This window comes from Lissotriton vulgaris, chromosome 10, assembly GCF_964263255.1.
Source record: "Lissotriton vulgaris chromosome 10, aLisVul1.2, whole genome shotgun sequence".
Taxonomy (NCBI): Eukaryota; Metazoa; Chordata; class Amphibia; order Caudata; family Salamandridae; genus Lissotriton; species Lissotriton vulgaris.
Window position 1 is genome coordinate 852243873 of NC_141698.1, and position 25022 is coordinate 852268894.

At 47.3% G+C, this 25022-nt stretch overlaps 1 protein-coding gene across 1 annotated transcript in view; it reads left to right on the top strand.

Moving 5' to 3' along the window:
* The window catches only part of CFAP69 (cilia and flagella associated protein 69), a 552009-nt gene that overhangs the window by 521395 nt on the left and 5592 nt on the right, over positions 1 to 25022 (top strand). The window contains exon 22 of the mRNA XM_086941791.1: positions 5574 to 5678. Coding sequence (XP_086797917.1) covers positions 5574 to 5678 — 105 coding nt within the window. The remainder of the gene's footprint in view (positions 1 to 5573; positions 5679 to 25022) is intronic.

Sequence of the window (25022 nt, forward strand, 5' to 3'; positions counted from 1 at the left end):
CCGGCATACACATATGAGTACTTCACATGTCTTTAAAAGACCATTTACTCGTTAACAAGGCTTTGTTATGTTTACACCCCTTCTTAGAGCCCCTGCATCTCTACTCTGCATATTGCTGGAAGAATCAGCCCGCCCCCTCAAAATTTTTATGAGCCCCCTCCCCGAAATTTGGCTCTTGTTGTGCCTCTGCCTCCTTCCCCTCCATAGTTGATAAAATAAGTATTATCTAGCTGTGCACGTACGCTTTACAAATATGATTTTCTTATTTATAACATGGCAGCATCCATAATATTTAGATTAAATATAATATAATAATAATCCTGTATTTGTAAAGCGCACAGCTACCCGTAGTAGGTTTTCCGGCGCTGGGGGCCGTTGGGAAGATTAAGCAAGCTATTGCCCAGAGTCACATGGTGCTGGGCAGACCCCTGCCGCCTAGGGTGACCAACTGGCATTGGTGCAAATTCAGGACGGGGAGTGTAAAAATTCAGGACAAAGGGTCGAAATTCAGGACACAAATTCAGGACAGGAGGTCAAAATTCAGGACAAAACTTCAGGACAATTGGATACGTTTTACATACACATCAGAGGTCGCGCAATATTATAGAAGTATGCCCAGCCATATCCAAACATATTCAACAATTTGCAAACCTATCCATCATGTATCCTTCCATCTATCATTTCACTCATCCATCCCCTCATCCATCCTTTCACTCATCCATCCATTATCCATCCATCCGCCCTTTCACCCTATCCATCTGTACACTCATCCATCCACTCTTCTCCCCATCCATCCATCCATTCACTCATCCATCCAGCCATTTATTCTTTCACCCATCCAGCCATCCTTTCACTTACTCATCCATCCACCTAGTCACTCATCCTTCCACCCTTCCACTCTATCAGTCATCCATCCATCCTCCCTTTCTCTCTCAATCGACCCTTTCACTTAGCAATCCTTACTTCCATCCATCCACCCACCCATCCATCTACTAATCCACTCATGAATCCATCCATTGACCCTATCACTCATCCATACTTTCACTCATCCATTTATCCTTTCACTCCTTCACTCATCTATTCATCCTTTTGTCCATCTACCCTCCCTATCACTCACTCATCCATCCTTACATTCACACTTTCACTCATTTGTCCATCCATTCAACCTTGCATTTATCAATTCATCAATCCATCCATCATTTCACTTATCCATCCACCCACTCACTCACTCATCATCCACTATTTTTTAACTCATCTATCCTTCCACTCATCCATCCACCCTTTTACTCATCCAGCTACCCTTCCACCCATGCATCCAGCCATTTACCTTTTCTCTCTTCCATCCTTCCACTCACTCATCAATCCATCCATCATCTCTCATTATCCATCTATTCAATCTTTCATTCATCCATTCACCCTTTCACTAATTCATCCAGCCATCGACTCATCCCTTCACTTACTCACTCGCCCACCTTTTCATATTAATTTTGAGAAGAGCCTTTTTGACAAGAGGCCCATCAAGAACTTCACCCTCGCTGCAGGAGCCATTCCAGGACTGGGACAGAAGCCACCCAGGGCAGAGACAGGATCCACCACAGGAGGGGGATAGGAGCCATCACAGGCGGGAGGTGGGGGGGACAGGAGCCACCACAGGTGGAGGGCAGGTGGGGGCACAGGAGCCATCACTGGGGCGGGGCAGGAGCCATCACAGGAGGGGGAACAGGATCCACCAGGGTGGGCACAGGGGTGGGCATGCAGTATTGTAGTATAATCTTGGTCTCTTCCAGTGGGGGGGGCTCCTCACCCCCTCCTGGACAAGACAACGAGAAGACATGCTCTTTCCAAAATGTTAGTTTTCCCAACCCCCGCTGTGATGTACAGTACTTACAGGAGATGCTCCAAGAGAACTGATTGTCCTCCATACTTTGTTAATTAGTGTGGGTGCGATTGTGCCATTACCTAATTTTATTACTTTAAGACTGCATGTTAGAAGAACCAGGTTTAATTACAATTTAGTGACAGTAATTAAGCTCTGTGAAGAGAACCAGTGCTGCACAGTGTAATCAGGGCCGGTTCTAGGATGTTTGGGGCCCTGGGCAGAAATGAAATGTGTGAAGCCCTCCTAAATCGCAGAAACATGGTGCACTCAGGGCTGTTTGCATCTGAATAGATGCCCCTGCTCCTGAAGCTGCAGCCCCTCCCTCTCAGTCACCTTCAAGCACCTCTTAACGGGTCATCAAGGGCTGAAGGTGTGAGGGTTGCCATCCCGCTGATCCTCTCCTATGCTGCGGGGTATCTGAGCTTTGCATCAGTGTCAAGAAGGGAGGTGTTTGGAAGGTGAGCCGGTTCGGCTTAAAGGTAGTGCGACCGGTCCCCGAGGGTAAAATTACGGACAAATGGCGTCCGTTAAAGAATGCTTCACGGACAATGGACAGACGGCCGAAATTACGGACTGTCCGTGAAATTTACGGACGGTTGGTCACCCTACTGCCGCCGGTGCCGGGGATCGAACCGTGATCCCCAGCATCCGGCGTCAGTCGCCTGGCTGCTGCACCACACCTCTTCAATGCATTGTTATATTTTTAAAGTGCTTTCCTACCCATGAGATAGGGCATTGTCTCTGTGTAATATATGTTATATAATGTTACTCATGCAAGTAAAGAACGCCAACAACAATAACATCCTTTGAATATGTTTTGCAACCACAAATAATCTTTTGTATTCCTGTTCTACTGATTACCACTTCTTTTGAAAAGTTGTTTCCAATTGGTCTCCACTGTCCTGAATATTCATTGGAGGTGAGCCATTTTGAGTCAACACCACATTATGTCTGAGGCGCCCATTTTAACTACTGGCGCTTTGATGAAATGTGGTCATTTGGACTGGATAAAATGCTTGGAGGGTAGGGGGTCGGGTGCGCTCTGCTGTTTAAGCCTCTGAGACAAAAACTCCAGATTTCGCCCTTCACCCAACTCTCTGATCTTCAACGGTTTAACTCCGTCTGTGAATCCGCTGTTTTAGCTGTAAACATTGGGGCAGTTTGGAACGCACCTATCATTTTGAGGCCCAGCGTACTTATAAAAAGATGTGTTTATATTTTCGACAATTGATTTTGTGATACTACATAAAAGTTGGCTCAAGGAGGGCCTCTCGAATGCACAGTGCTGACAGGCTGGTGATGCAGCTCAGTGGGTTGAGCATCTGCTGCAGGGCACTGTGTGACATCCAGCTCAAAGATTCCGATAACACGGGGCCAGCACAGCCTTTCATCCTTCCCAGACTTTTAACATGAATGCCATTGAGTGGACGATAAAAACACTTATCAACAGAAAATGTAGTTTTTGACCAGCACTACACGAATGGTCATGCTAATCACACACATGCCCAGCACAGTAGCATGTAAGCATTGCCTACTGCACACCACATGCATAACCTGAAGGGCACACATGAGGCACAACACTACATACACATCCGACATAGCACAGACAGGCAACATACTTGAGAAGTAGGGTAATGCTGACAAGAGCCATATCCACGAAAACGTACACAGCGTGTTACAAGAGCTCACATCAGGACAGAACCTGCCCAACCTAAGATGGAACTCGAGAGCCGTCGCTGGCACCAGCTACTCACCACACAGGCATATGGCAGGCATTGGACACCAGTGCCAGCCGAGGAGATGCATAATATGGTACAATCAGCCCTCCGGCCACACTCACCCTCACACAACACCACATCACTGTCACTAACCTGTTCAACGGTGCTGGATGGGACGGAAGCGGCAATATCCCCCCCCCACCCCACCCCCACCCCCCAGCTACAAACATCCAACAGTCCGGCCCAGCTACAAACAGCAAAGCCCTCGCCACCCCAGTGCACGCCACATGGAGCTCTGGTTCGGCCTCACGTCAGGCTACAAGGCTAGCTACGGGGACAGAGTGTGAGCAAACATATGCAGCATGAGGGGAGGAGAGCAGTGCGCCCAAGTCCGCCGGGGTCCACTGGCAAAGGTGCCCGCTCCCCCCTCAGGCCTCCAATACCTCCTGTGAACGGTGTGCTTTATGAGTGAGCCCAGCGCTGCTCTGTATCTACCAAATGAAAATAGACGTATATGTTAACAAGCGCGCGCGACCCTCATATGTCACAGGAACAAAGATGGCGTTGGGCTGTCCAAATGGGCCGTCCTAAAAGTGGACAAGGCGGTAACCCAAAAGCCCGATTGGCAATCGCGCGCCGGCGTTTAACAAAATCACTGACGCAAGCCAATGGAAAAGAATGGCGTGGCTTAAGTCCCCTTCTGAAATTGTATCGATTACAAGAAGCCCTCGCATAGCAAGCAGCGATTTGCGCTGCAACCACAGGCAAGACCTAAAAACAAACTTAAGAGTGCCCGTTAATGGTAAACCGGAGCAAAGTGGAAAAACAAATGGTGCCTCAAGGCACGCGAGAAGGGCATGCCCGGCGTTCGGCATATCCCATATTCCAATACTTACTCGTACACCGTGCAAAACGTGTCTCTCTGCATAAGTGTTCAATTCTCTAGTGTGGCATGCTCCCAGTGCCAATTAGAAATAAACGCAGTGGAGCGAGACTTGTGATAAGAAAACGAAATAGGACTAATACAAGGTACAAGTGATTTAGTGTCAAAGGCAGCGGCCATATTGAAATGTGAAATGAGAATATTAAACTAGCTAAAAGGTGAAGGTGAAAATGTATTAGCAATGTCAAACGATGAATAAATGTTCAGAAGCCTCCTTAATAAAAAAAAAACAACAGATTAGCAAGTTCTATCATACCTGGTATGTACGTAACAGGGTGAACAGATATAAATGTAAATAACAAATGTTTTTGTTTAAATCTTTTTATTGAGGTTTTACGTTTCAAAGACCCCGAGGGGGGTGATACATCAAATAGTTACCAATTATGTCACACATTGAAGGGTTACACAAAATTCACAATTAGAAGACACTTGCAGGGTGTAAATGTCACCCCGTCCAGCATAATTTTACCCAAATGTCCTCAGATTTGTAAGTTTGATATCTGATAAATGTAAATAAAGATGTCAGTTACTGCAAACTAGTACCACGTCTGGTAAATAATTACCAGCAGATTATGTCCCACAGAAAACCTGAGTAACATAATCAGTGTTGAAACCTTCAGGGGGTCCTCAACATATCTGGAGCTTCTGCATTATGTTGTTTGTTTAGTATTCTAGACATACTTGTTCATCTGTTTTAACTGTTGATGGTATGTCTAAAGTGAGTGAATGGTAACTATGTATAGTACATAAAACTGTGTTGTTGCAAGTAATTGTGAAATACTTCCCATCTCCTCAGGGTCCTTTCGTGTGCACATCTAAGTAACTAGGTGAAGTGATACGTGCATTGATTATTTGATGATATGATATCTGTTATTTTAACCTTGTAAATATATTGCATGAGCCTGTATGCACCTATGTGCAAGGGTTTTGGATGGCCACATATAGGATAAATTTCATAATAATATATTTTTCATATTTGTTAATGCCCTCTACTCATCTCAAAGTGTAATTGTGTTCCTCTTTTATTCAATAGAAGGCAAAAAGACTTCAGGAGAAATCCATAGAATCGTCTAGGCCCAAGGCCAGACCCAGAAATGGAGTATTCCATTCAACTCAAATTCCAGGTCTACGTACAACAGTAAGTATGGTTTAAACATTTAAATAGCAATTCACAAGAAAGTGACTACATGAAATTTAGGAACAATCATTGGCAAAGCAAATAGGTCTGAGCTATAAATTGCTGTATGCGATCTGTGTTGTGATGGGTGTACATAGCGCCTTGTGTTTGTGGCAGTAGTGCTGTGTGTATTGCAGTGTTGGTGAGAAAGGCAATGGTGGTGTGGGGCATGCAGATGTAACTAGTCTGAGGTAAGCACTAGGAGGGTAGGTCAGCAGACAAAACCAGCAGATATCAACTGAGAAGCATTGGTGTTTTGGGACGGCAGGGACAGTGTGCCTAAAACATTCAGTGATAGGAATTTGTGGGTAATGGCTCTACACGATATATGGAGCTTCAAACTATTTTCAATAGTGATTTACAAAGGAGAGACTGAGGCAAAGTGAAATCCCACGTATCTCTATAGTAGGTTATGGTTGTATTCAAATATCGGGGTTCACGAGTCTGGAAGATCCGTCATCTTACTCTGTCAAACAGGAGAAACTCCATCAACATTTGAAAGAAGCGTGACTCAGCACCCACTCATTATCACGGTTCTAGTAATATGCATGTCAATTCAAAGTATGCAGTTCAATCACAACTGAATCATATAGCGCACACTCAACCCACATTTTTATTAAAAACATTAATGTTTGAGTCTGTGCATTATGTGATTAAACTGCATACGTTGTATTGACTTGCTTTTTACTAGAAACCATGACAATGAGTGGGTGCTGAGTCACGCCTCTTTAAAATATTTTTAGTAGTTATCTTGTATGCAAACTTCTGGTTTGTGAAACACAAATTAAACATTTTTATGAATCTAGTTGGCGGAGACATTGTTTTCCTTCTGGCCACGTTAGTGATTACATACGTCACAGACAGCAAAAATCTGACTGGCTGTTTCAGATTGGAAGTTTTGTTTCATCTTCTGATGTCAGTGGTTCAGGAACCCTGTGTCAAGACAAAAACATTATGGAGCACACATAGTGGCCGGGAGAGCACACTTTGACCCCTTTGGAAATAAGGGAGAGAATAGTATGCTTAATTCTTGGATGACAGTATGAGGTTGATGAGCTGTGAATGGACGGGCTGTGAATTAGGAAAGGTGCTAACAAAATGAGCACAACCCAAAATGATTCACAAAAAATATAATGAGTTCCTTTACTGGCGTTCCACCAAACAATTTAAGAACTTTGAAAAATAAAATAATAGATATAGTGCATTTCCATGTTGACACTGAGACCAAGGAGACAGGGTGTACAGTGTGGACAAAAGCTATACACCGTGTCCTGAGCTCCCACTGTACATGATCAAAGCCCTTTTCACGTGGTCTTTGAGGGCAGAGGCATTAGATCCCTTGTCCAGGATCCTCTATCTCCAGAGTGTGGAGCCATGCTTAGCGGATACTTGGCACTGGGTGTAACATTCAGTTATGCTGTTAACCCTGCCCCTACCTAAGCAGTCTTCCCACATTTTGTGCCGTTGGGGGCAGTGCATACCATTTGTCTAAATTTATATTGGGGTCCATAAGGCAGGCAACACCCAGCTAGCAAATTTTATTGAAACTAACAATGTCCTGGATATTTTCCAATCCAGATTCCGCAGCAACCACTGCACTGAGACCGCTATAGTCGCACCCACCGACAACATCCCCTCCCTCCTCGACCGGGGCAAAACAGCAGCCCTCATCCTCCTGGACCTCTCGGCTGCTTTCAACACTGTCTCCCACTGCAACCTAGCCACCAGACTCCGAGACCCCGGCATTAAACACAAGGCCCTTGACTTGATATTCTCATACCTCACCAGCTGAACCCAGTGAGTCAGACTCCCACCCTACCTCTCGGAACTGACAGAGACCAACTGTGGAGTGCCCCAGGGCTCCCCCATTTCAACATCTACATGGCACCACTCGCAACCATTGTCCGAAACCACAGGCTCAGCATCATCACCGACGCCGAGAACACCCAGATCATCCTCTCTCTCACCAATGAACCCAACATCACCAAACTCAACTTCCAAGAAGGGATGAAAGCTGTCGCCACCTGGATGAAGAACACATGCCTGAAACCCACTTCCGCGAAAACAGAAGTCATCATCCTTGGCTCCACCTGCTTCGCATGGGACGGGGTTCCACCCCCACCACATGGGACGACTCCTGGTGGCCCCCAGCCTAGGAAATCCCCCTACCACGACGGACCACGCACAAAACCTCACCATAATACTGTACACATCGTTCAAAATGAACCACCAAATCATTGCTTTATGTTAGTCCTGCTTCAACACCCTCCGCATGCTTCGAAAGACTTTCAGATGGATCCCACCCGAATCCCCAAAAACCATCATGCACGCGCTCATCAGTAGCAGACTTGACTACGGCAACGCGCTCTATGCCGGAATCAATAAGAATTCCCTGCGCAAATTCCAGACTGTCCAGAACGCCGCAGCCAGACTAATCCTCAACATCCCCTGCCGCAGCCACATCACCCAACACCTCCGCGATCTCCACTGGCTCCCAGTCGAAAGAAGAATAACCTTCAAACTCCTCATCCACTCATTCAAGGCCCCGCACAACCCCGGACCAATATACCTGAACAGCCGCCTCTTTTTCCACTCACCCAAAAGACACCTCCGATCAGCCAACCTCTCGCTGGCCAACATCCCTCGCATCCACAGGACCAGAACAGGAAGAAAGTCCTTCACCTACCTCGAAACAAAGGCCTTGAACGACCTCTCCCTCCACCTCCGACAAGCACCCACACTGTCTCAGTTCAGGAAGGACCTCAAGACCTGGCTTTTTGGCTGGTCCCCATCCATTAGGACCTCATGACCTGGCTCTTCGGATGACCCTCAATTGAGCTGCCACCCCAGTGCCTTGAGACCCTCACGGGTGAGTAGTTCCACTTCAACAACCCTGATTGAATGATTGATACGCATATATTGTTTGAGGAGTACCTTGTTTCCTTCACTTAGGATGATAAAAAGATCTATGATGGTTGCAAGAACATTTATATCATGTAGAAGTTCGTTTTGTTCCACATGTTGGACTAACCACCTCTTTCCAAGATTTTGCCGGAGATCAGATGGTGAATCACTATACCTTATGGTTTTGCAGTTAGTTTGTTCCAGAGATATGTGATAGTTTTATTTTACAGGTTCCATGAACAGTTCCCTTTGAAAGAGACATGTTTAATATGTTTTAGAGGTAGATATTAGCTAAGGGAAGAATTCTTTCATGTGGGATGCAAGGCTTGGCTTCAGATATTAAATAACTGCTTGCTAGATTTGATGCCTTATTGATGCATTTTGTGGGGTATGGCTTAGTGTACCTCTTTGATTTGCTCAAGTGATATTCCAGATTGTGCCCTCTCAATGATATTTGGCCCAAAGTTTTGAGTTGCTCCATTTCATATGTGATCAAACTGGCTATGCTCTGTTGAAAGCTTGGTTACAGTTATGAGAATAGCAGGATTACAGATTTTAGGTTTGAGTATTTTCAGGGTCAACAGATGACGTGGATAACCGTGCATTGGCTCAGAAGGCTTGCACATTGAAAAAGTGAGAACGAAATTTAACTCCCAATGTGGCATCACAAAGAGCTTCAATGGAAACATATGCTGTAATTCTTTAAGAAATCTCTTCACAGTAGGTGATTTAAACAAGGAGGGCTGAGGCAGAACCCTTAAAGTAACCGAAAAAGCTGCTTATCCGTTTTCATTCTACAGATCCATTCAAACTTTTACTCCCTTGTTTTGTAATATTGTCTTCTTGAACTGGGATTAGGTTCTACCTTATTGTGAGGACTGTGATTTGCAGTATGTTGAAAAGAAGATTGTGAGTGAATGATCCAGCTACTGGGGGGACCAGAGAGCTGGCTAGCAAGATGGACACACTTGAGTGTGGCCTGGATGGGACGATCGTAACCCAAATTTGCTACCTGGTTATGCCTGGAGTGCTCTGCTGCTGAAACGTGACAGCAGGAGAGCAATGGCACCGCCAATAAACAGATACTCGCTGGGGCCCTGTACACGCTGCTGCTGAGATACAGCAGGCCTCGCAAGATGGCGGCCTGAGTGAGGATATAGGAGAGAGTCGGAGCAGCGCTATCCTTGTGAACGACATCACTAGAGGCGAGACGTGGTTGGCACTTCATGGGACTGACCTGAATCTGTCTGCCATGGTGCCTCGCTTCCCTGGAGCTGAGGAGAGAGTTGGAAGCAGGGCGCTGGGCCCGGAGGGAAGGTAAAGCCTTACTCTGATCAAGACCGGGCTGTGTGAGGGCTGGGCTGTGCTGGCGTCGTGAGGAGCCAGCAGCACTGACCAAGACTTCCCTATCTACACCTGCCAACTCTTGGGTGGAGGCACTGTTGCCCCTCATTGCTGGAGACTGCACCTGAGAAGCTAGTCTGATATCAGACCACTGTGACTGCCACGCAGCGGCGGGCGCCTGCTGGCGGACCTGTCAGGGAGATACATGGGTTAAGGACTGAACTCCCAGTGCCATTTTTGGTGAGTTATCGGGGGGGGGGCGCTACCGAGGCCTACACAACAGCGCTGTGTGCAGCTGGGGGGGAGCACAGGAGGACCAGCTTGAAGAGCTGGACTGGAGAGAGGAGTTGGGTGAGACCACTGGGCTGGATACCTCCCCATACCTTGGTTTTCTTTCTCCCCCTACTGTGGCCACGGAGGAGGGAGTCTCCTACACTGTGGTGTTGTGTTGGACGGCTGAGGCCTTGGGCCTTGAGCTCCCTACATTGGCAGTCAGGACTAACCTCCTGACTAACGTGCTTCAGCCGGCAGCAGCCTCTTCGGAGCCATTGCTGCCTTTCAATGAGGCCCTCACTGATGTCCTTCTGGGCTCCTGGTTCAAGCCCAGCACAGGGGCTCCTGTGGATAGGATGATTGCCTGACGCCACCACCAGGCCCAGGGTGACCCGCTTGTCCTCTCCCAACACCCTATCCCCGAGAGCCTGGTGGTCCAAGCCTCATCCTCCAAAGGAAGCACTATCCCTACAGCTCCTCAAGATAGGGAATCCAAGAAGCTGGGCCAATTTGGGAAGAAGATGTTTTCTTCCGCCAGCGTAGGACTGTGGTCGGTGAACAACGCATGACTCTTGAGCCGTTACACTCATTCGGTGTGGGACACGGTTGCGAGAGTGCTGCCACAGTGCCCGGAGGAGGCCCGGGCCGTGCTCGCCCGCACTTTTGCTGAGGGTCAAGACGCAGCGAAGTTCACCATCCGGTGTGGGCTGGATACCGCCAAATCGCTGGGCAGGATGATTTCCACATCGGTAGCCCTGAGGTGCTACGCCTGGCTGAGGACCTATGGATTTTCGGGGATATCCAATCTACTCTTTTGGACATGCTTTTTGATGTCCGTCGGCTGTTTGGTGACAAGTCAGATAATGCGCTCGCGCGCTTCAAGGACTCTAGGGATACGGCGAGGTCCTTTGGCCTTGCAGCAACTTCTCGCCCATGCAGCCAGCCTTTTGCCCCTTTCATAGCCATTGAAATGGTGCCCCACCAAGTTCCACCCGGAGCCACAGGGCCACACAGGCCACCCAGACTCTTTGTGGCCGGGGACGTGGGACCCAGCGTCGTGGGTCCGGGGGCCAGTAGGCGGGTCAGTCCACCAATATCCCCCCACATACAGCTGCCTCCAAACCTTCCTAGTCCGACTTTTCAGGGCCACCAGTCGCCAGTGTGCGGGAGTACCTGCCATCACCTCCCCCACTGGCAAAACATCACGTTGGACAGGTGGATTATGCAGATAGTAGTCAGAAGGAGCTACTCCCTCACCTTCAAGACTATCCCTCCCTCCATGCCACCAACACTCCATCGCATGTGTTGAGGATCACTTGGCCCTTCTCTGTCAGGAAGTTACGGCTCTCTTGGCCAAGGGAGTCATTGAGCGAGTCCCTGTGCCAGAAGTAGGTCGTGGTTGTTATTCCCACCACTTCCAGGTACCCAAGAAGGACAAAGGCCTGCATCCTGTCTTGGATCTCAGGGACGTCATCCGCTTCCTCCGGAAGGAGAAGTCAAAATGTTGACATTGGCTCAGGTCCTGTCTGCCCTCGACCCTGGAGACTGGATGGTAGCATTTGACTTGCAGGACGCTTATTTTCACAAGCCCGTCTTGCCTGCCCACCGCCGCTACCTGCGGTTCATAGTAAGCCACAAGCGTTTTCAGTTTACCATGCTCCCCTTTGGCCTTACCAGCAACCCTTGGGTGTTTACAAAAGTGATGGCAGTGGTCGCAGCTCATTTGCGCAGATCAGGGGGTTCCAGTCTTCCCTAACTCGACGACTGGCTGTTGAAGGCGGACTCACCCCAGGCTATCGTCTCCCACCTCTGGACTATGGCAGACCTCCTGCATTCACTGGGGTTAACAATCAACCTGCCGAAGTCGTACCTGATTCCCTCTCAGGAACTCTTATTCATAGGAGCAATTCTTGACACAGCATTGTTTCGGGTCTATCCTCCCGAGCAGCGAGTGCTGGATATTCGGGTTATGATACAGATGGTTCAGCCTCTATCCCTGATTTTCGGGAGAATGACCCTGAGGCTGCTGGGCCTCATGGCCTCCTGCATCCTGCTGGTGGATCATGCCAGGTGGCATATGCAGGCTGTGCAGTGGGACCTGAAGTTCCAGTGGGCGCAGCATTAGGGCAATCTTTCTGAATGCGTCTAGATCCCGGAGGGCACTGCACACCAATTGCAGTGGTGGCTAATGGATCAGAATTGGGTAAATGGCAGATCCTTTTCCCTTCCTCAACCAGAGTTCACAGTGGTGACAGATGCATCACTCCTGGGATGGGGCGGCCACATGGGAGAGGTGGAAATCAGAGGCCTTTGTTCTCTGGCAGAGTCCGGGCTCCACATCAACCTTCTGGAGCTACGGGCGATTCGTCTTGCACTGAAGGCATTCCTTCCATGAGAGGAAGAGTAGTGCAGGTGTTCACGGACAACACCACCGCCATGTGGTACTGCAACAAACCGGGTGGGGTCATGGACCCTATGTCAAGAGGTTCTTCGCCTTTGGACATGGTTCAAACATCAGGGCATGGCCCTGGTAGGGTCTCTGAACGCCAGGGTGGACGAACTCTGCCGCCAGTGCATGATGGTTCACGAATGGCGTCTTCACTCAGGGGTGGTGCAAGATCTCTTTCCACAGTAGGGAGGCTCTTGGTTAGATCTGTTTGCCACCGAAGAGAACACGCAATGTCAGCGGTTCTGCACATTGGAATTTCCATGTGCCACTTGCTCTGCAACTCATTTCTTCGTGAGTGGAATTTCGGTCTACTATACCCCTTTCCACCTATACCACTTCTGCCCAGAGTGCTGAAGAAGATCAATCGCGACCGGGCCCAAGTTATTCTTGTGGCTCCGGACTGGGCATGAAGAGACTGGTATCCCAAGCTCTTGAACAATGCCATCAATCCTCCGATCAGACTGCCTCTTCTGGAGGATCTTCTGTCGCAGAAGCAGTGGGCGGTTCTCCACCCAAACCTGTCCAGCCTCCACCTCCTTGTGTGGAGATTGAGCGGTGTTAATTGAAAGCTTCCAACCTCTCTCCCAAAGTTTGTAATGTCATCTTGTAAGCCAGGCGTCCTTCAACTAAAACAGTATGCGCCTGTAGATGGAACAAATTTGTGGCATAGTGCACAGCAAAGGCTGCGGATCCCCTTTCTGCCCCTCTTTCAGAGGTTCTCCTCTTAATTTTTTCTTTGGCCCAGCAGGGCTCTCTCTGGGCACCCTTTAAGGCTATCTTTTGGACATTTCTACCTTTCTTCGCTACCCTGATCAGCCTTCTCTTTTAAAATCTCCTATTGTAAATGGCTTTCTTAAGGTCATTACTCACCTTTTTCCTCCTATTCCTTTAGTAATGCCCCAGCGGGACTTACATTTTATCTTAACTTACCTTATGTGCGCTCCTTTTGAGGTGCTAAATATTTGTCCTCTCATACTCTTGACTCTTAAAACTGCTTTTCTGGTTGCCATCACTTCTGCTCGCAGGGTGAGTAAGCTTCAGGTGCTATCTTCTAAACCTCCTTTCCTTTCTATCCATCCGGACAAGGTTGTCCTTCAAACTCGGCCTTCTTTTCTACCCAAAGTGGTTACCTCTTTCCACATAGGACAGAGCATCACTTCGCCAACCTTCTTCCTGCCCCTGCATCCTTCCAAGGAGGAGGAAAGACTCCACCGTTTGGATCCAAAACATGCATTATTATTTTATCTAGATCGCACAAAACAATTCCGGGTAGACAATCAGCTCTTTGTTGGCTATGTGGGCACCAAGAAAGGTCGGGCCGTGCAAAAACAGACCATCTCTTGATGGGTCGTTCTGTGCATTAAAATTTGTTATTCCTTGGCAAAAAAGGATCCTCCGATAGGACTGCATGCCCATTCCCCCGGGGCGAAGGCAGCCACTACTGCTTTGGGACGTGGAGTCCCCCTCAGTGACATCTGCCAGGCAGCCGCATGGGCGTCACTGCACACGTTCACTAAGCATTACTTCCTGGATAGTCAAGTCCGAAGAGACGGCTTCTTTGTCCGTTCAGTTCTGCATGACTTTCTGGTGTGAACTTAGTTCACAGACCCTCCCCGGGGTTGGTATTGCTGGGGTATGTATTCTAAGGTATGGAATCTATAACTAGCCTCTTTCAGATGAACAAGTTACTTACCTTCGGTAATGATATATCTGTAAGAGACATAAATTAGTTATAGATTCCTTACTGCACCACCCATTCTCCCCATTCTACAAACTGACTTCTAGGGCTAGGGACTCCCTTGCAGGGCCCAATTTTGTGCACCAGTGGTCAGTATCTTGCGTTTCTGCCTTGGAATGTCGTGTTAAAGAACTGACGTCAGCGCGCAGGGGCGGCATCTAAGTAGATACTGTGATGTCATCCCGGCGATCACAACACTGGCGGCGAACGCGGAGTCGACCAACGCCACCTACCAACGCACAGGAGTACTGCTGAAAAAAAAAATTCCGATCCAGTCTGACGCCTGGTCTTAATTCTAAGGTAAGGAATCTATAACTAATATATGTCTCTTACAAATGTATTGTTACCGAAGGTAAGTAACATGTTCTTTTGGTAGAAGGAGAGAGGGGTTTAGGCTACTCTGTTTTATAACATGACAGGGCTTTTTATGATATGTGGTTTATTGACCATGCTAACAGTATGTTTGTATACATTTGTTTTCTAATTGTGGTACGAATACTGCATTTTAGGACACGAAAGTTAAAATGTATATTCTAAACCTCCTTCGTGTCTCTTGGTTATCTTATTATGGACAGGTATGAGTGAGTGAGCAAAAAGGTGTGTCCTGTTACTGCGATCCCTGAGAAATTTGAGAGAGTTGTGTTCTGGGGTGCCAATTCCCCTTGCTTCTCTAGTATGGGTAAGGGGGCAAGTGAGGCACCATGGCTGGTCGTACTCAGGCTTATGGATACTGAGGTGATATGGTGAGTCAGACCCTGCATGCCGATGTTCTATGGTCCCGAGCATAGTTCTGTTCCTGAGCAAAATCCTTGCAACAGTGGTTGTTGCTTGACCAGGACCAGGACTTACACCCCAGTCAACCAACAACCCAATTTCTTACAGACTTGTGAAACGTGCAGTGGATGGCCTCATTTTGTGAGTTGGTAAAGGAAAGGATTCCACCCTCTATATAATGAGCCACTTGCTGAGAATTGATCAGTCTCTCAGACATTTCCAAGCCTTAAGGAATTTTGGTTTTCACTCAGCTTTTCAAACAGGAGAAAAGATTGTGTTCAGATGGTCCTGTCAATAGATTTACAGAATGAAAGTGATCTAGATGAATTGCGAGTGGGTGATTTCCTCACTCGAACAGTATAACAAATGCTGAAACATTAAAAAATGTACTGTGGAGAATTTAAAACTGCAATTGACAAAATGAAGTGAATCAACAACACCTCAAAAAACATTGCTGCCCTCAGGAATTATTACCGATCCATTAGTAAAGGTTAATGAAGCAGTGCTAGAGCCATTTTTGGTAGCTTTGAAGAAGCTTAATGCTATAACATCAGCAAATGTCAGACACACGCATTTGGTTGAAAGCTAACTTGATGCCTGTGTGATGGAGCCCTTTGCTTAGCTTGTAGATGTCAGAAAAGATGCTTTGAATCACATTTTAGAAACGGGTTTGCCCATGGCTGATTCAGTGACCAGGCCCATTAATAGAGCAGTGCAGATTTGGGAATGAAGGCAGTTTCCTCGTTATTAAGATTTATTTTTAAAAGATCTTCGAGAAAAGCAGCATTAGCCATATAACTGACCTGCAGTTGTGTGGAGTAGGAGGAGATCACTTTGGACCAGTATGGGAGGATTGCATTAAATTGGCCTCCGTACCTTGCCATAAAATCTTGAGTAGTTTCCCTCTTACATTACATAGTGGAGTGGTGTGACTCACTGGTTAGAGGCGGCAGGCCTGGAAGCAGAGGACGGCCCGGGACCAGGGTTCAATTACCGACGCGGCAGGCTCGTGAACCAGGGTCAGCGGACTCGATAATTCTCGCCTCGGTGCCTACTCTAACCAGGGATCACACTCGGCAACTCTGGGCATTAGCTTTCCTCATCTCCACAACGGCCCCCCACAAACGCCGGGAATGCCTGGTTTCACCTTGGAGATACCCAGGAGGGAACATCTCACAGGGAAAGCCAGGACGGGTTCCCCAGCGGTCTATAGCGCCAGGACGCCTCCGGGTAGCAGTGCGCTTTACAAGAGACACACATTTACATTTACATTCTCCAGCCGGCGCCCACCTTGCCGCTCCGAACCCACCCTTGAACTCTAAGGAAACATCTTGATGACAGGGGAGAATCTACTGTTCAAGTATGTTGTTGCAAGGGTGCCAGAAACGGAAATAGATAAATGATGCTACTGAACATAATTCCCATTTCCCAACAACGGGTGAGGATTAAAACGAAATCCGGATCTCTGTTTCTTGATTTAATATGCCATTAAATACAAAAAACAACAACAAGGCAACTGTCCATCAAATATCTGATGAAGTCGTACAGAATTGCGTGCTTTAGAAGGTGGCTCGTGTCTGTAGATTTACATGACACGTTTTCATTCTCCAGTCAGATGTGCCACAGTAAATAACATGTGTTTGTTTTTGGTTCAGCTGCAACATTTCCAGTCCTTCCATTCAGGCTGGCTTCAGCTAGGGAACATTGCATGCTGGCTGCTGAAGAATTGCAGTTTGGAAACCCAGTCTCAATTTAACCCTGAATAATGCCAAGCATGGAGTAGTTAAACACCAAAGTGCTAGCAGAAGAAATTGGAGAGGTTTAACATCAGATGCCACAATTGATTGGTCACCGAAAGACATCTGACCTCACATCATGCATGAAGTGAGGTCCAGTCGGCAACTTACTTTTACCTCAGTTCCCTTCATGAGAATAGCGAAGTACAAAAGGAGAGGGGGAGATGCTTATTTTTTCCTGTTGTCAAAGTCAATTAAAAAAGTAATTACGGAGGATTCCATCTGTAAGGAAGTGATTCCTAATTGAAACGTCAATGTAGTGCTGTCGAGACTAATGAGCAGACCCTTTGATCTGGTGCGTTCCTGCATCTAGAAGTCTTGAAAGGTGGAATCCTGGCGCAATCATGTTAGCCGGAAGAGTGAGTGAATTCAGGAGTCATTCATACTGATCACAGACCAGTTTTTTTCTCAAATCTAAATCATTCAGCAGAAAGCTCCATTGATGCAACGGGCGTTTGCATCTGTGTTTTGCGGCTCTTTCGTATTTTTGAAGGGGTGACAGATGCTTGTGCTGCCCCTTTTATAATTTGGATCTTGCTGGTGCACATTTTGCGCCAGGGTGGTCATGAAGGAATCCTTTGATGATGCACCCAGGCTGTGTTACCCCTGCGGGCACCATGGCGAGGAAGTCATCATGGGGCACACTTATTTGTGCCACTCAAAGGTGGCACACTGTCAGTATGCCCCATTGGGGTGCTATGAGAGAAGGGATACACAAGTACCTACCTGCCAGGTATTCCCCTGTAGGAGAGTGGATTGACTGGTGGGGATCCCTTCTCCCCCTCCAATATGAGGCCTGTTGGCCACCACAAAAACACAGGCCTGTGGTTGCCCTGTCTTATACTAATGCGCTCTTCTTAGTGCAAAAACGCACCTGCTCTGTTGACAGTACCTTTCTGTGTGTAATCTGGTGCGCTGCCTCAGTCCGCAGAAAGGGCACCTAAGAGACAGTGAACCCAATATGTAATTATAGCCCAGGCACAACTTAGACTCAATAAATAACTTTGGCTCTTTACAGAGAAGTGCATCAATGACAGCCAAGCAATATTTCAGCAATGAACTTGGCGATAGCAGATTTTAAATAAAGTTTGGTTTAACCCTAGCCAATAGGTCGTTGCTGGGCAAAGACTCACTTATTCTGCGAAAGGAATAGTAACCACAAGAGTTCAATTTGCAGATACTCTTTACAAGTGTTCTGCGGAGCAACAAAGAAAATGAATGTGCACACCCTCAAGAAAATCAGCTGCTTGTACAGAAGTGCATAATCAGATGCAAAAGTCCCCCAGTCCATCAGGAACCTACTGATGTCCCTGGTGCCATAATGCCCAGAGCCTCTCCATGGTTTGAAACAAATGCATGTGGATTTATTAAAAAAACCTCCAGTGATGAGAAATGTGATTCTGGATGTTAAGAAGCCATATGGAGAAAGATTCACAAACAGCCTTAAAAGTCAGTTGACGCTGATTCACTTAAGAACAAAAAACTGGAAAGGATATAGATAAGTGACGTGAATATAGGTACAAGTTATGTGCTAATGTACTGCCAGCAGTACAAAAAGTAAAAAGTAAAAAGAAATGCAGGCATGGGAATTCTCATCCTGATGATGGGAAATAATCTAAAAAGTATTTCACTCTAGGGCAAATCTACATCTGCTGGAGAGCGACATTATGAGGTAACAAATTAATTAATCCCTTGTGTTGTATTGATGAGTAACCTTTGTTTTTCTCAACATACCTCCATTCTCTATCACAATTTTTTTTCTTTCTTTCTTTTCGCTCTATCTTACTGTTAGACCTGGCATCCTTGGTGTCGTTTCCCCAGACTTTTTGCTGCCTGACCTCCTGTTTTGCTGATTTCATTTTTGCTGGCTTTAAGATTCTGGACACTTTACCAATACTATACATATGCCCTGTACTTTAAACATGGTAAAATTGGCTTATCCATAATTGGCATATTTAATTTACCTATAAGTCCCTGGTAAAGTGCGCTATATGTAGCCAGGGCCTGTAAATTAAATGCTGCCAGTGGGCTTGAAGCACTGATTGTGACACCCACTCAGTAGCCCTTTAAACATTGCTTAGGCAGGTCTGCCATTGCAGGACCTGTCTGTGCCTTTTTAAACTGCCATTTGGACCTGGTAAGTTAACCCACTTGCAGGGACGAAACCTTCCTTTTTATTTCATGTAAGTCACCCCTAAAGTAAGCCCTAGATAGGCCCATGGGAAGGGTGCAGTATATTTAAAAAGTGTATTGGCATTTATATAGCGCACTACTTACCCGTAGGGTCCCAGGCGCTTCGACCGCTGCGAAACCCTTCCTGGCTTCCCTGAGAGATGGTCCCTTAATGGGTATCTCCAGGGTGAGACCAGGCATCCCCGGCAGTCTGGTGGGGCCGTTAGTGAAGATGAGGCAAGCTAATGCCCAGAGTTGCCGAGTGTGATCGCTGATCAGAGTGGGCACCGAGGCGAGAGAATTATCGAGTCCGCTGACCCTGATCCAGAAACCTGCCCCGCCGGGAATCGAACCCTGGTCCCGGGCCGTCCTCTGCTCTCTGGTCTGCCGCCTCTAACCAGTGAGCCACACCACTTCACTAGTAGGACATGTACTTTTAATTTGTACATGTTCTGGTAGTGAAATACTTTTAAATCCGACTGTAAGGCCTATCTTCCCCATTGGATAACATTGAGATTGCCTTAAACAGCTATTATGTGTAATTTCCAATTGGGAGCAGATCGAAATTTAGAGTTTGGTGTCTCTGGACTTACAATTTAAAATCACAATTAATGGTGAAGTCGGATTTTAACCCGTTGGGTGCTCATGACGGCTCCACGCCGTCATGAGTCACAGGCGGCGTGTGCTCATGACGATGTGGAGCCGTCATGCCGCTGCCACTCCAACAACGTGGCACTAATTCCCCGCCGGTGCGGGTGAATTATTGAGTGGGTGGGGTCATGACGCCGGGAGCCGTCATAAGTACAGGAGCGCTACGCCCACCCCTAGACCCCCGTGGCGAAATTTGCGGAGCAGGGAAGGGGTTAAGTTGTATGTCTGAAAATTACACCTTTAGAAAATTGGCATTTTCTTAGTTTAACCATTCTGTGCCTTTGCGTGCCTCTGCCTGTCTCTGAATACACGTCTGGGTTGAGTGGCAGCAGGCCTCTTGTGCATTCCCTATAGACAGTCACACAAAGGGAGAAGGTGTGTGACATTTTCATCCTGATAGCCCATCCAGGGCAGATGGGCCTTCGTGAGGTAGAGTGTGAGGAAGGAGCTGACACCTTCATCTGACTATTGCAGTGCCTGTCCCCACACAAAGAGCTGCATACCCTCCCTGTACTATGTCTGGTGCCAGGGCAGGAAAAGCATGGACCTTGTGATTTTCAAAGGTCTCTTTGATGTCTCTTCCAATTCAAAGGCACATTTGGGTATAAGTACTGGAACTCTGACACCACCAAATGAAAACTGCACTGGAACCAAGGAAATGCTGCCTGGAAGCAGAGCTGTTGTGCTGTAGGGGGGGACTGCCACTTTGCTACTTGCTCTGCTGTGCTTGCCAGCTGCCTATTGATTGCTGTGCTTTAGGTCGGACTGCCCCTTTGCAACTTGCTCTGGTGTGTTGTCCTGGTACCTGCTGCTTCTTACCTGTGAGAAGGACAGTACCTGCTCTCTACATCCCATTTCCTAGGGCTTACTGGCGTGCCTCTTGTTTTGTGAAATCTCAGGTACAAAAATATTTCTTTTAACTCTGCTGATGCTGCTGTACTCTGCAATCTATGAGTCCTACCCTTGCTGAGGTGCCCCCCTCCAGTCCTAGGGATCGGAAGTGGGTTAGGCAGAAGTTTTTTTTTTAAATGTGGTGCATCGACCCAACAGCCTGAGAAAAATCAGCGCATCACTCTTCGACGCTGATGAAGTGCCGAATCGACAATGAAATTGGTCCCAACTGCGAGACTCAATGACGACACAGCACCGATCTGAGGACATCCCTGCATGGCTGAACTACAATGCAGCACCGATCCTTTGACACCATCTGCAAGGCTCGGCGTCGACACAGTGGCCCTACTGTATGGATCGGAAATGACGGATCGAGTCTTCAAATTCAGTGCTTTCCTCCATATGAGATACTTTTTCAGCTGGCCCTGCGTAGATTCTGTAGCCGTCCTGCCGTCCATCACAGTCACCCTATACTTTGGATTTGCACCCGTCCCTCGTGACCAAAAGTTAACTTTTGACTGCTAGTGACTTCTAATCACTTTTTTCTGGCTTTAATTTTTAAAAATTCATATCTCGAGTCCTATTAATTAGAGTTTTGTCGCTTTGGTCTAGTTTTAATCCGATAAATAGTCTCTATTTTGCTAAACTGGTGTGGAGTCTTTTTGTGGTGTTTTCATCATGTTATGGTAATTAAGGTGTGCACAAACACTTTACATATTGCCTCTTAAGTTAAGCCTGACTGATTTGTGGCACGCTACCAAAGGGTGAGCACAGGTTAATTTAGCTTGTGTATGTGGCTTACCCTGACTACGACTGTGGTTCGTGCTTGGGCATGTTGTATACTCTGCCAAACAGAAACCTCAATTTCTAACACTTAGATTTAGGTTTCACTACAGAAAGATTGTAGCTTTCAGCGGTCTATTGTAAAGTCCTGTTCTTTTCAGTCTGTTTTTTTTTTGCTTTCATCTTACTCAATGATTTGCTTTCCTATTCATGCATTTGTCCTATCCTTGGAACACAGCTTCATTACCCACCTTTTGAACAGGAGACTTGTAACCTTGCAACACTTCACAACAGGAGACAATTTCTTTGTTTTGTTATAATCTCTCCATGGGCAAGCATGCGTTGTCTGGCTCTCTCCTCCATGTGCAACTTCCCATACTATGCTTTCTGTGTTGCTCCCCCTGCCCTTAGATAGTCGATTGCGTTCCCTGCCCTGTATTTTAATTTTTTTGCTTTTTTGTTATTTTTTTAATCTCCCCTGGCTCCTCCCTTGCTCCGAAGCCCTCAGCCTTCTTGCTCATGCGTGCCATTGGCTTTCACTCACCACCCACTCTTCTGTACCTCCCAACTCCTACTTGTCTTGTTTTTGAAAGAAATATCGATTTTTAAAAACTTTTTGGGCAAGACCATCACTGCTGTTTGCTACCTGGCAGATTGTGTAGCTTGGTTTCCTGCATGTTGGAACTCGAAATTAAAAGTAAAATAAAGGCTTCATGATGCATATGCATGCATGTGTAGTAACCCATCGGCAAACAAGCACTTTTTTCTTTTTGCTTCAAACAGAACAGCATCACCAAAAAACATTAGCAAAGCCAAAAGCTTGGATATTGCCATTAATATGTGAATGCATTCTACTCATAACTTGGACTCATTAATTTTGGATTATCAATAGACAGTTATGATAGAGACTTCTAGCCACAGAGTCCTCACCGTTTGACTATCTCCTAGGCCTCAGACTGGAGCTGGAAATTTTCCAGCAGTACCCCAGCAGGCCAGTAGGTGAAGCCGTGTGGCTCTCCAACAACACTGATCCGCTCTGGAAATGACGTGCGGAGCCAATATAGGCACCACTCCTGCATACTGAGATGAGTTCCTTTCTTTCCGCACCTCATGATGCAGATCCAGAGTTTTCTCTGAACTTTCAGTGATATTTTATTTTTTCCAAATTTCCAAAAGTATGCAAGGCTTGCCTCCTCCTAAAATGAAATGTTTTATCCCCTGTCGGAACTGTTGCAATCACATGTCTATGACAGATCTCCATCATGTGTGCCTGTGGTGTCTGGGGTTGGGCCACAACTCCAAGACCTGCAGTGACTTGTGTTGATGAGCCCGAAGGCCATCTGGGACCGCGAGGTGAAACTTTACATCTCCAAGCATAAAAAAGACTCTTTGCTAAGACCGCTCTCAGCTGCGGTCCAAGGTTTGGTCCCGGTCCCATTTCCGCTGCAGGAGTCACCAAAGCAGCTCACTAGGTGGACTTCATTGCGATCCAAGTCGTCCGGTAAGTTAAAAAAATAAACATGAGAAATAAAAGTTGGAGTCGGTGCCTTCTCACCACTCACATTTACCTGAGTCGGCAGGGCAGGGGGCTGGCACCATGTATCTAGATCTCGCTCCCGGAGTCGACTGACTACCGAGCTGGCTCCGCAACTGGTCTCAGCACAACCCGAGTTTCCTGGGCCATCTACCACTGTACAACAGATCAAAGAGTTTGTGCAGCCATGTTGCCGACTCCCTCTGATGCGTCTTTAAGCCCCAGGCAGCTGAAAGGCCCTCCACCTGGAATAATGCTGGTGAGTTCAACCTCTGCGCCAGCTGGACCCTCCAAGTCTGTTACAATGTCTCTGTCCCAAGTCCGGACTGTCTCTGACGCAAGTAAGACATTAACAACATTCCCAACTACTTCCCCAGACAGAGAGTCAAAACAGGTTGAAACCTTTTGCAAATGAGTATTTTCATCCACTAGCCCCCTGCTGAGCTCTATTCCCAAACCCTTTTGAACTCTGTGTCTTAAGTACTCCCAGGTGTCTCCAAACATCTCTGACCTATCCTTGCCCAGACTATTCAGGACAGTTGAGATGCTTAATGATTCAATTTTGCTTTGACACCATCAGTTTCATTGAGCAGGCCATTGGCACCAGTGTTTTTGTTTGCCACCCGGCCTGGCTATGAGCCACTGTTTTCTCAGGCAATGTCCAGTCATCCCTCGTGGCATGCCGTTCAATGGGACACACCTGTTAAGGGACTCTGCTCTCGAGTAGTTCAAAGAGAACAGAGCTACAGCATTCTCCCTGGGCTTATCTGCCCAACCTCGTCAGCTGCACCAGTTCCTTTTGTGGTTTCAGCAGAGGTGCGACATACAACCAGTTAATTCACCCCCCCCTCCGCAGTCCCACCATCAAAACTCCTTTAGCGTGCCCTTAGTGGAGCACAGCCATCCGGTGGGAGGCAGGATCCAATTACTCTTGCAGGCCATAACATCAGACAGGTGGGTCCTGCAAATTGTTTGGAAGGGCTATGCCCTCCCCTTCCTTTCTACACTACTGCACTTTCCACCATCTCCCAAGCGAATGATGGAGGACTCTCCTTCTATTTTGCGACAGGACGGGTAAGCCTTGTTGGCCAAAAGGGCTATTGAAAGCAAATGTGCTCCACGACTAGGACGTGGTTGCTATTCCTGCTACTTCGTGGTGCCTAAGCGGGACGGCGGTCTCTAGCCTGCCCTAGATCTGCACCCTCTCAATACATTTCTCTGGAAGGAAAAATTCAAGATGCTCACATTGGCCCTGGACTTCTCTACCGTAAACTGTGGAGACTGGATTATAGCGTTGGACTTGCAGGATGTCTCTTTTCATATACCCATCCTACCGGCCCACCGGCGTTACCTGCAGTTCACGGTGAGACAGGTTTTAGTTTGCTGTGCTCCTTTTTGCACTCACCAGCGCCACTCAGGTGTTCACAAAAGTGATGCTGGTGATGGAAGGACATCTTTGGAGCTCGGCATGCCAGGCTTCCCCTACCTTGAAGACTAGCTGTTGAAAGCAGGCTCGTCCCTGGCAGTTGTCAACCACTTTCAGACTACGGCAAACCTCCTGTCATCCTTGGGCGTTACCTATCAACTTGCAGAAGTCACACCTAAATCCTTTTCAGATGCTCTTCTTCATCAGAGCCACCTGGTCACATTTTGGTTTCGTGCCTTTCCCTTGGGGAAGAGAATCCACTGCTATCAGTCTTGGTCCTGGATTACAGTGGATTAACTGGATTTCAGGGAGGTCGACTCTGAGGCTGCTGGGAGTGATGGCCTCCTGTATCCTGCTGGTTGATCACTCCAGGTGGCATATGCGGGCTCTGCAGTGGGATCTGAAGCCTCAGTAGGCCCAGCGTCCGAGGGACCTTTCTGACCTCGTCAGATTTTAAAGGGGACTGCAAAAGATCTGCATTGGTGTTTACTGGACTGCGGTTGGGTCAGCTGCATACCCTTATTCCTTCTCCAACCAGTGTGATGACCGATGCATCACTTCTAGGTAGAG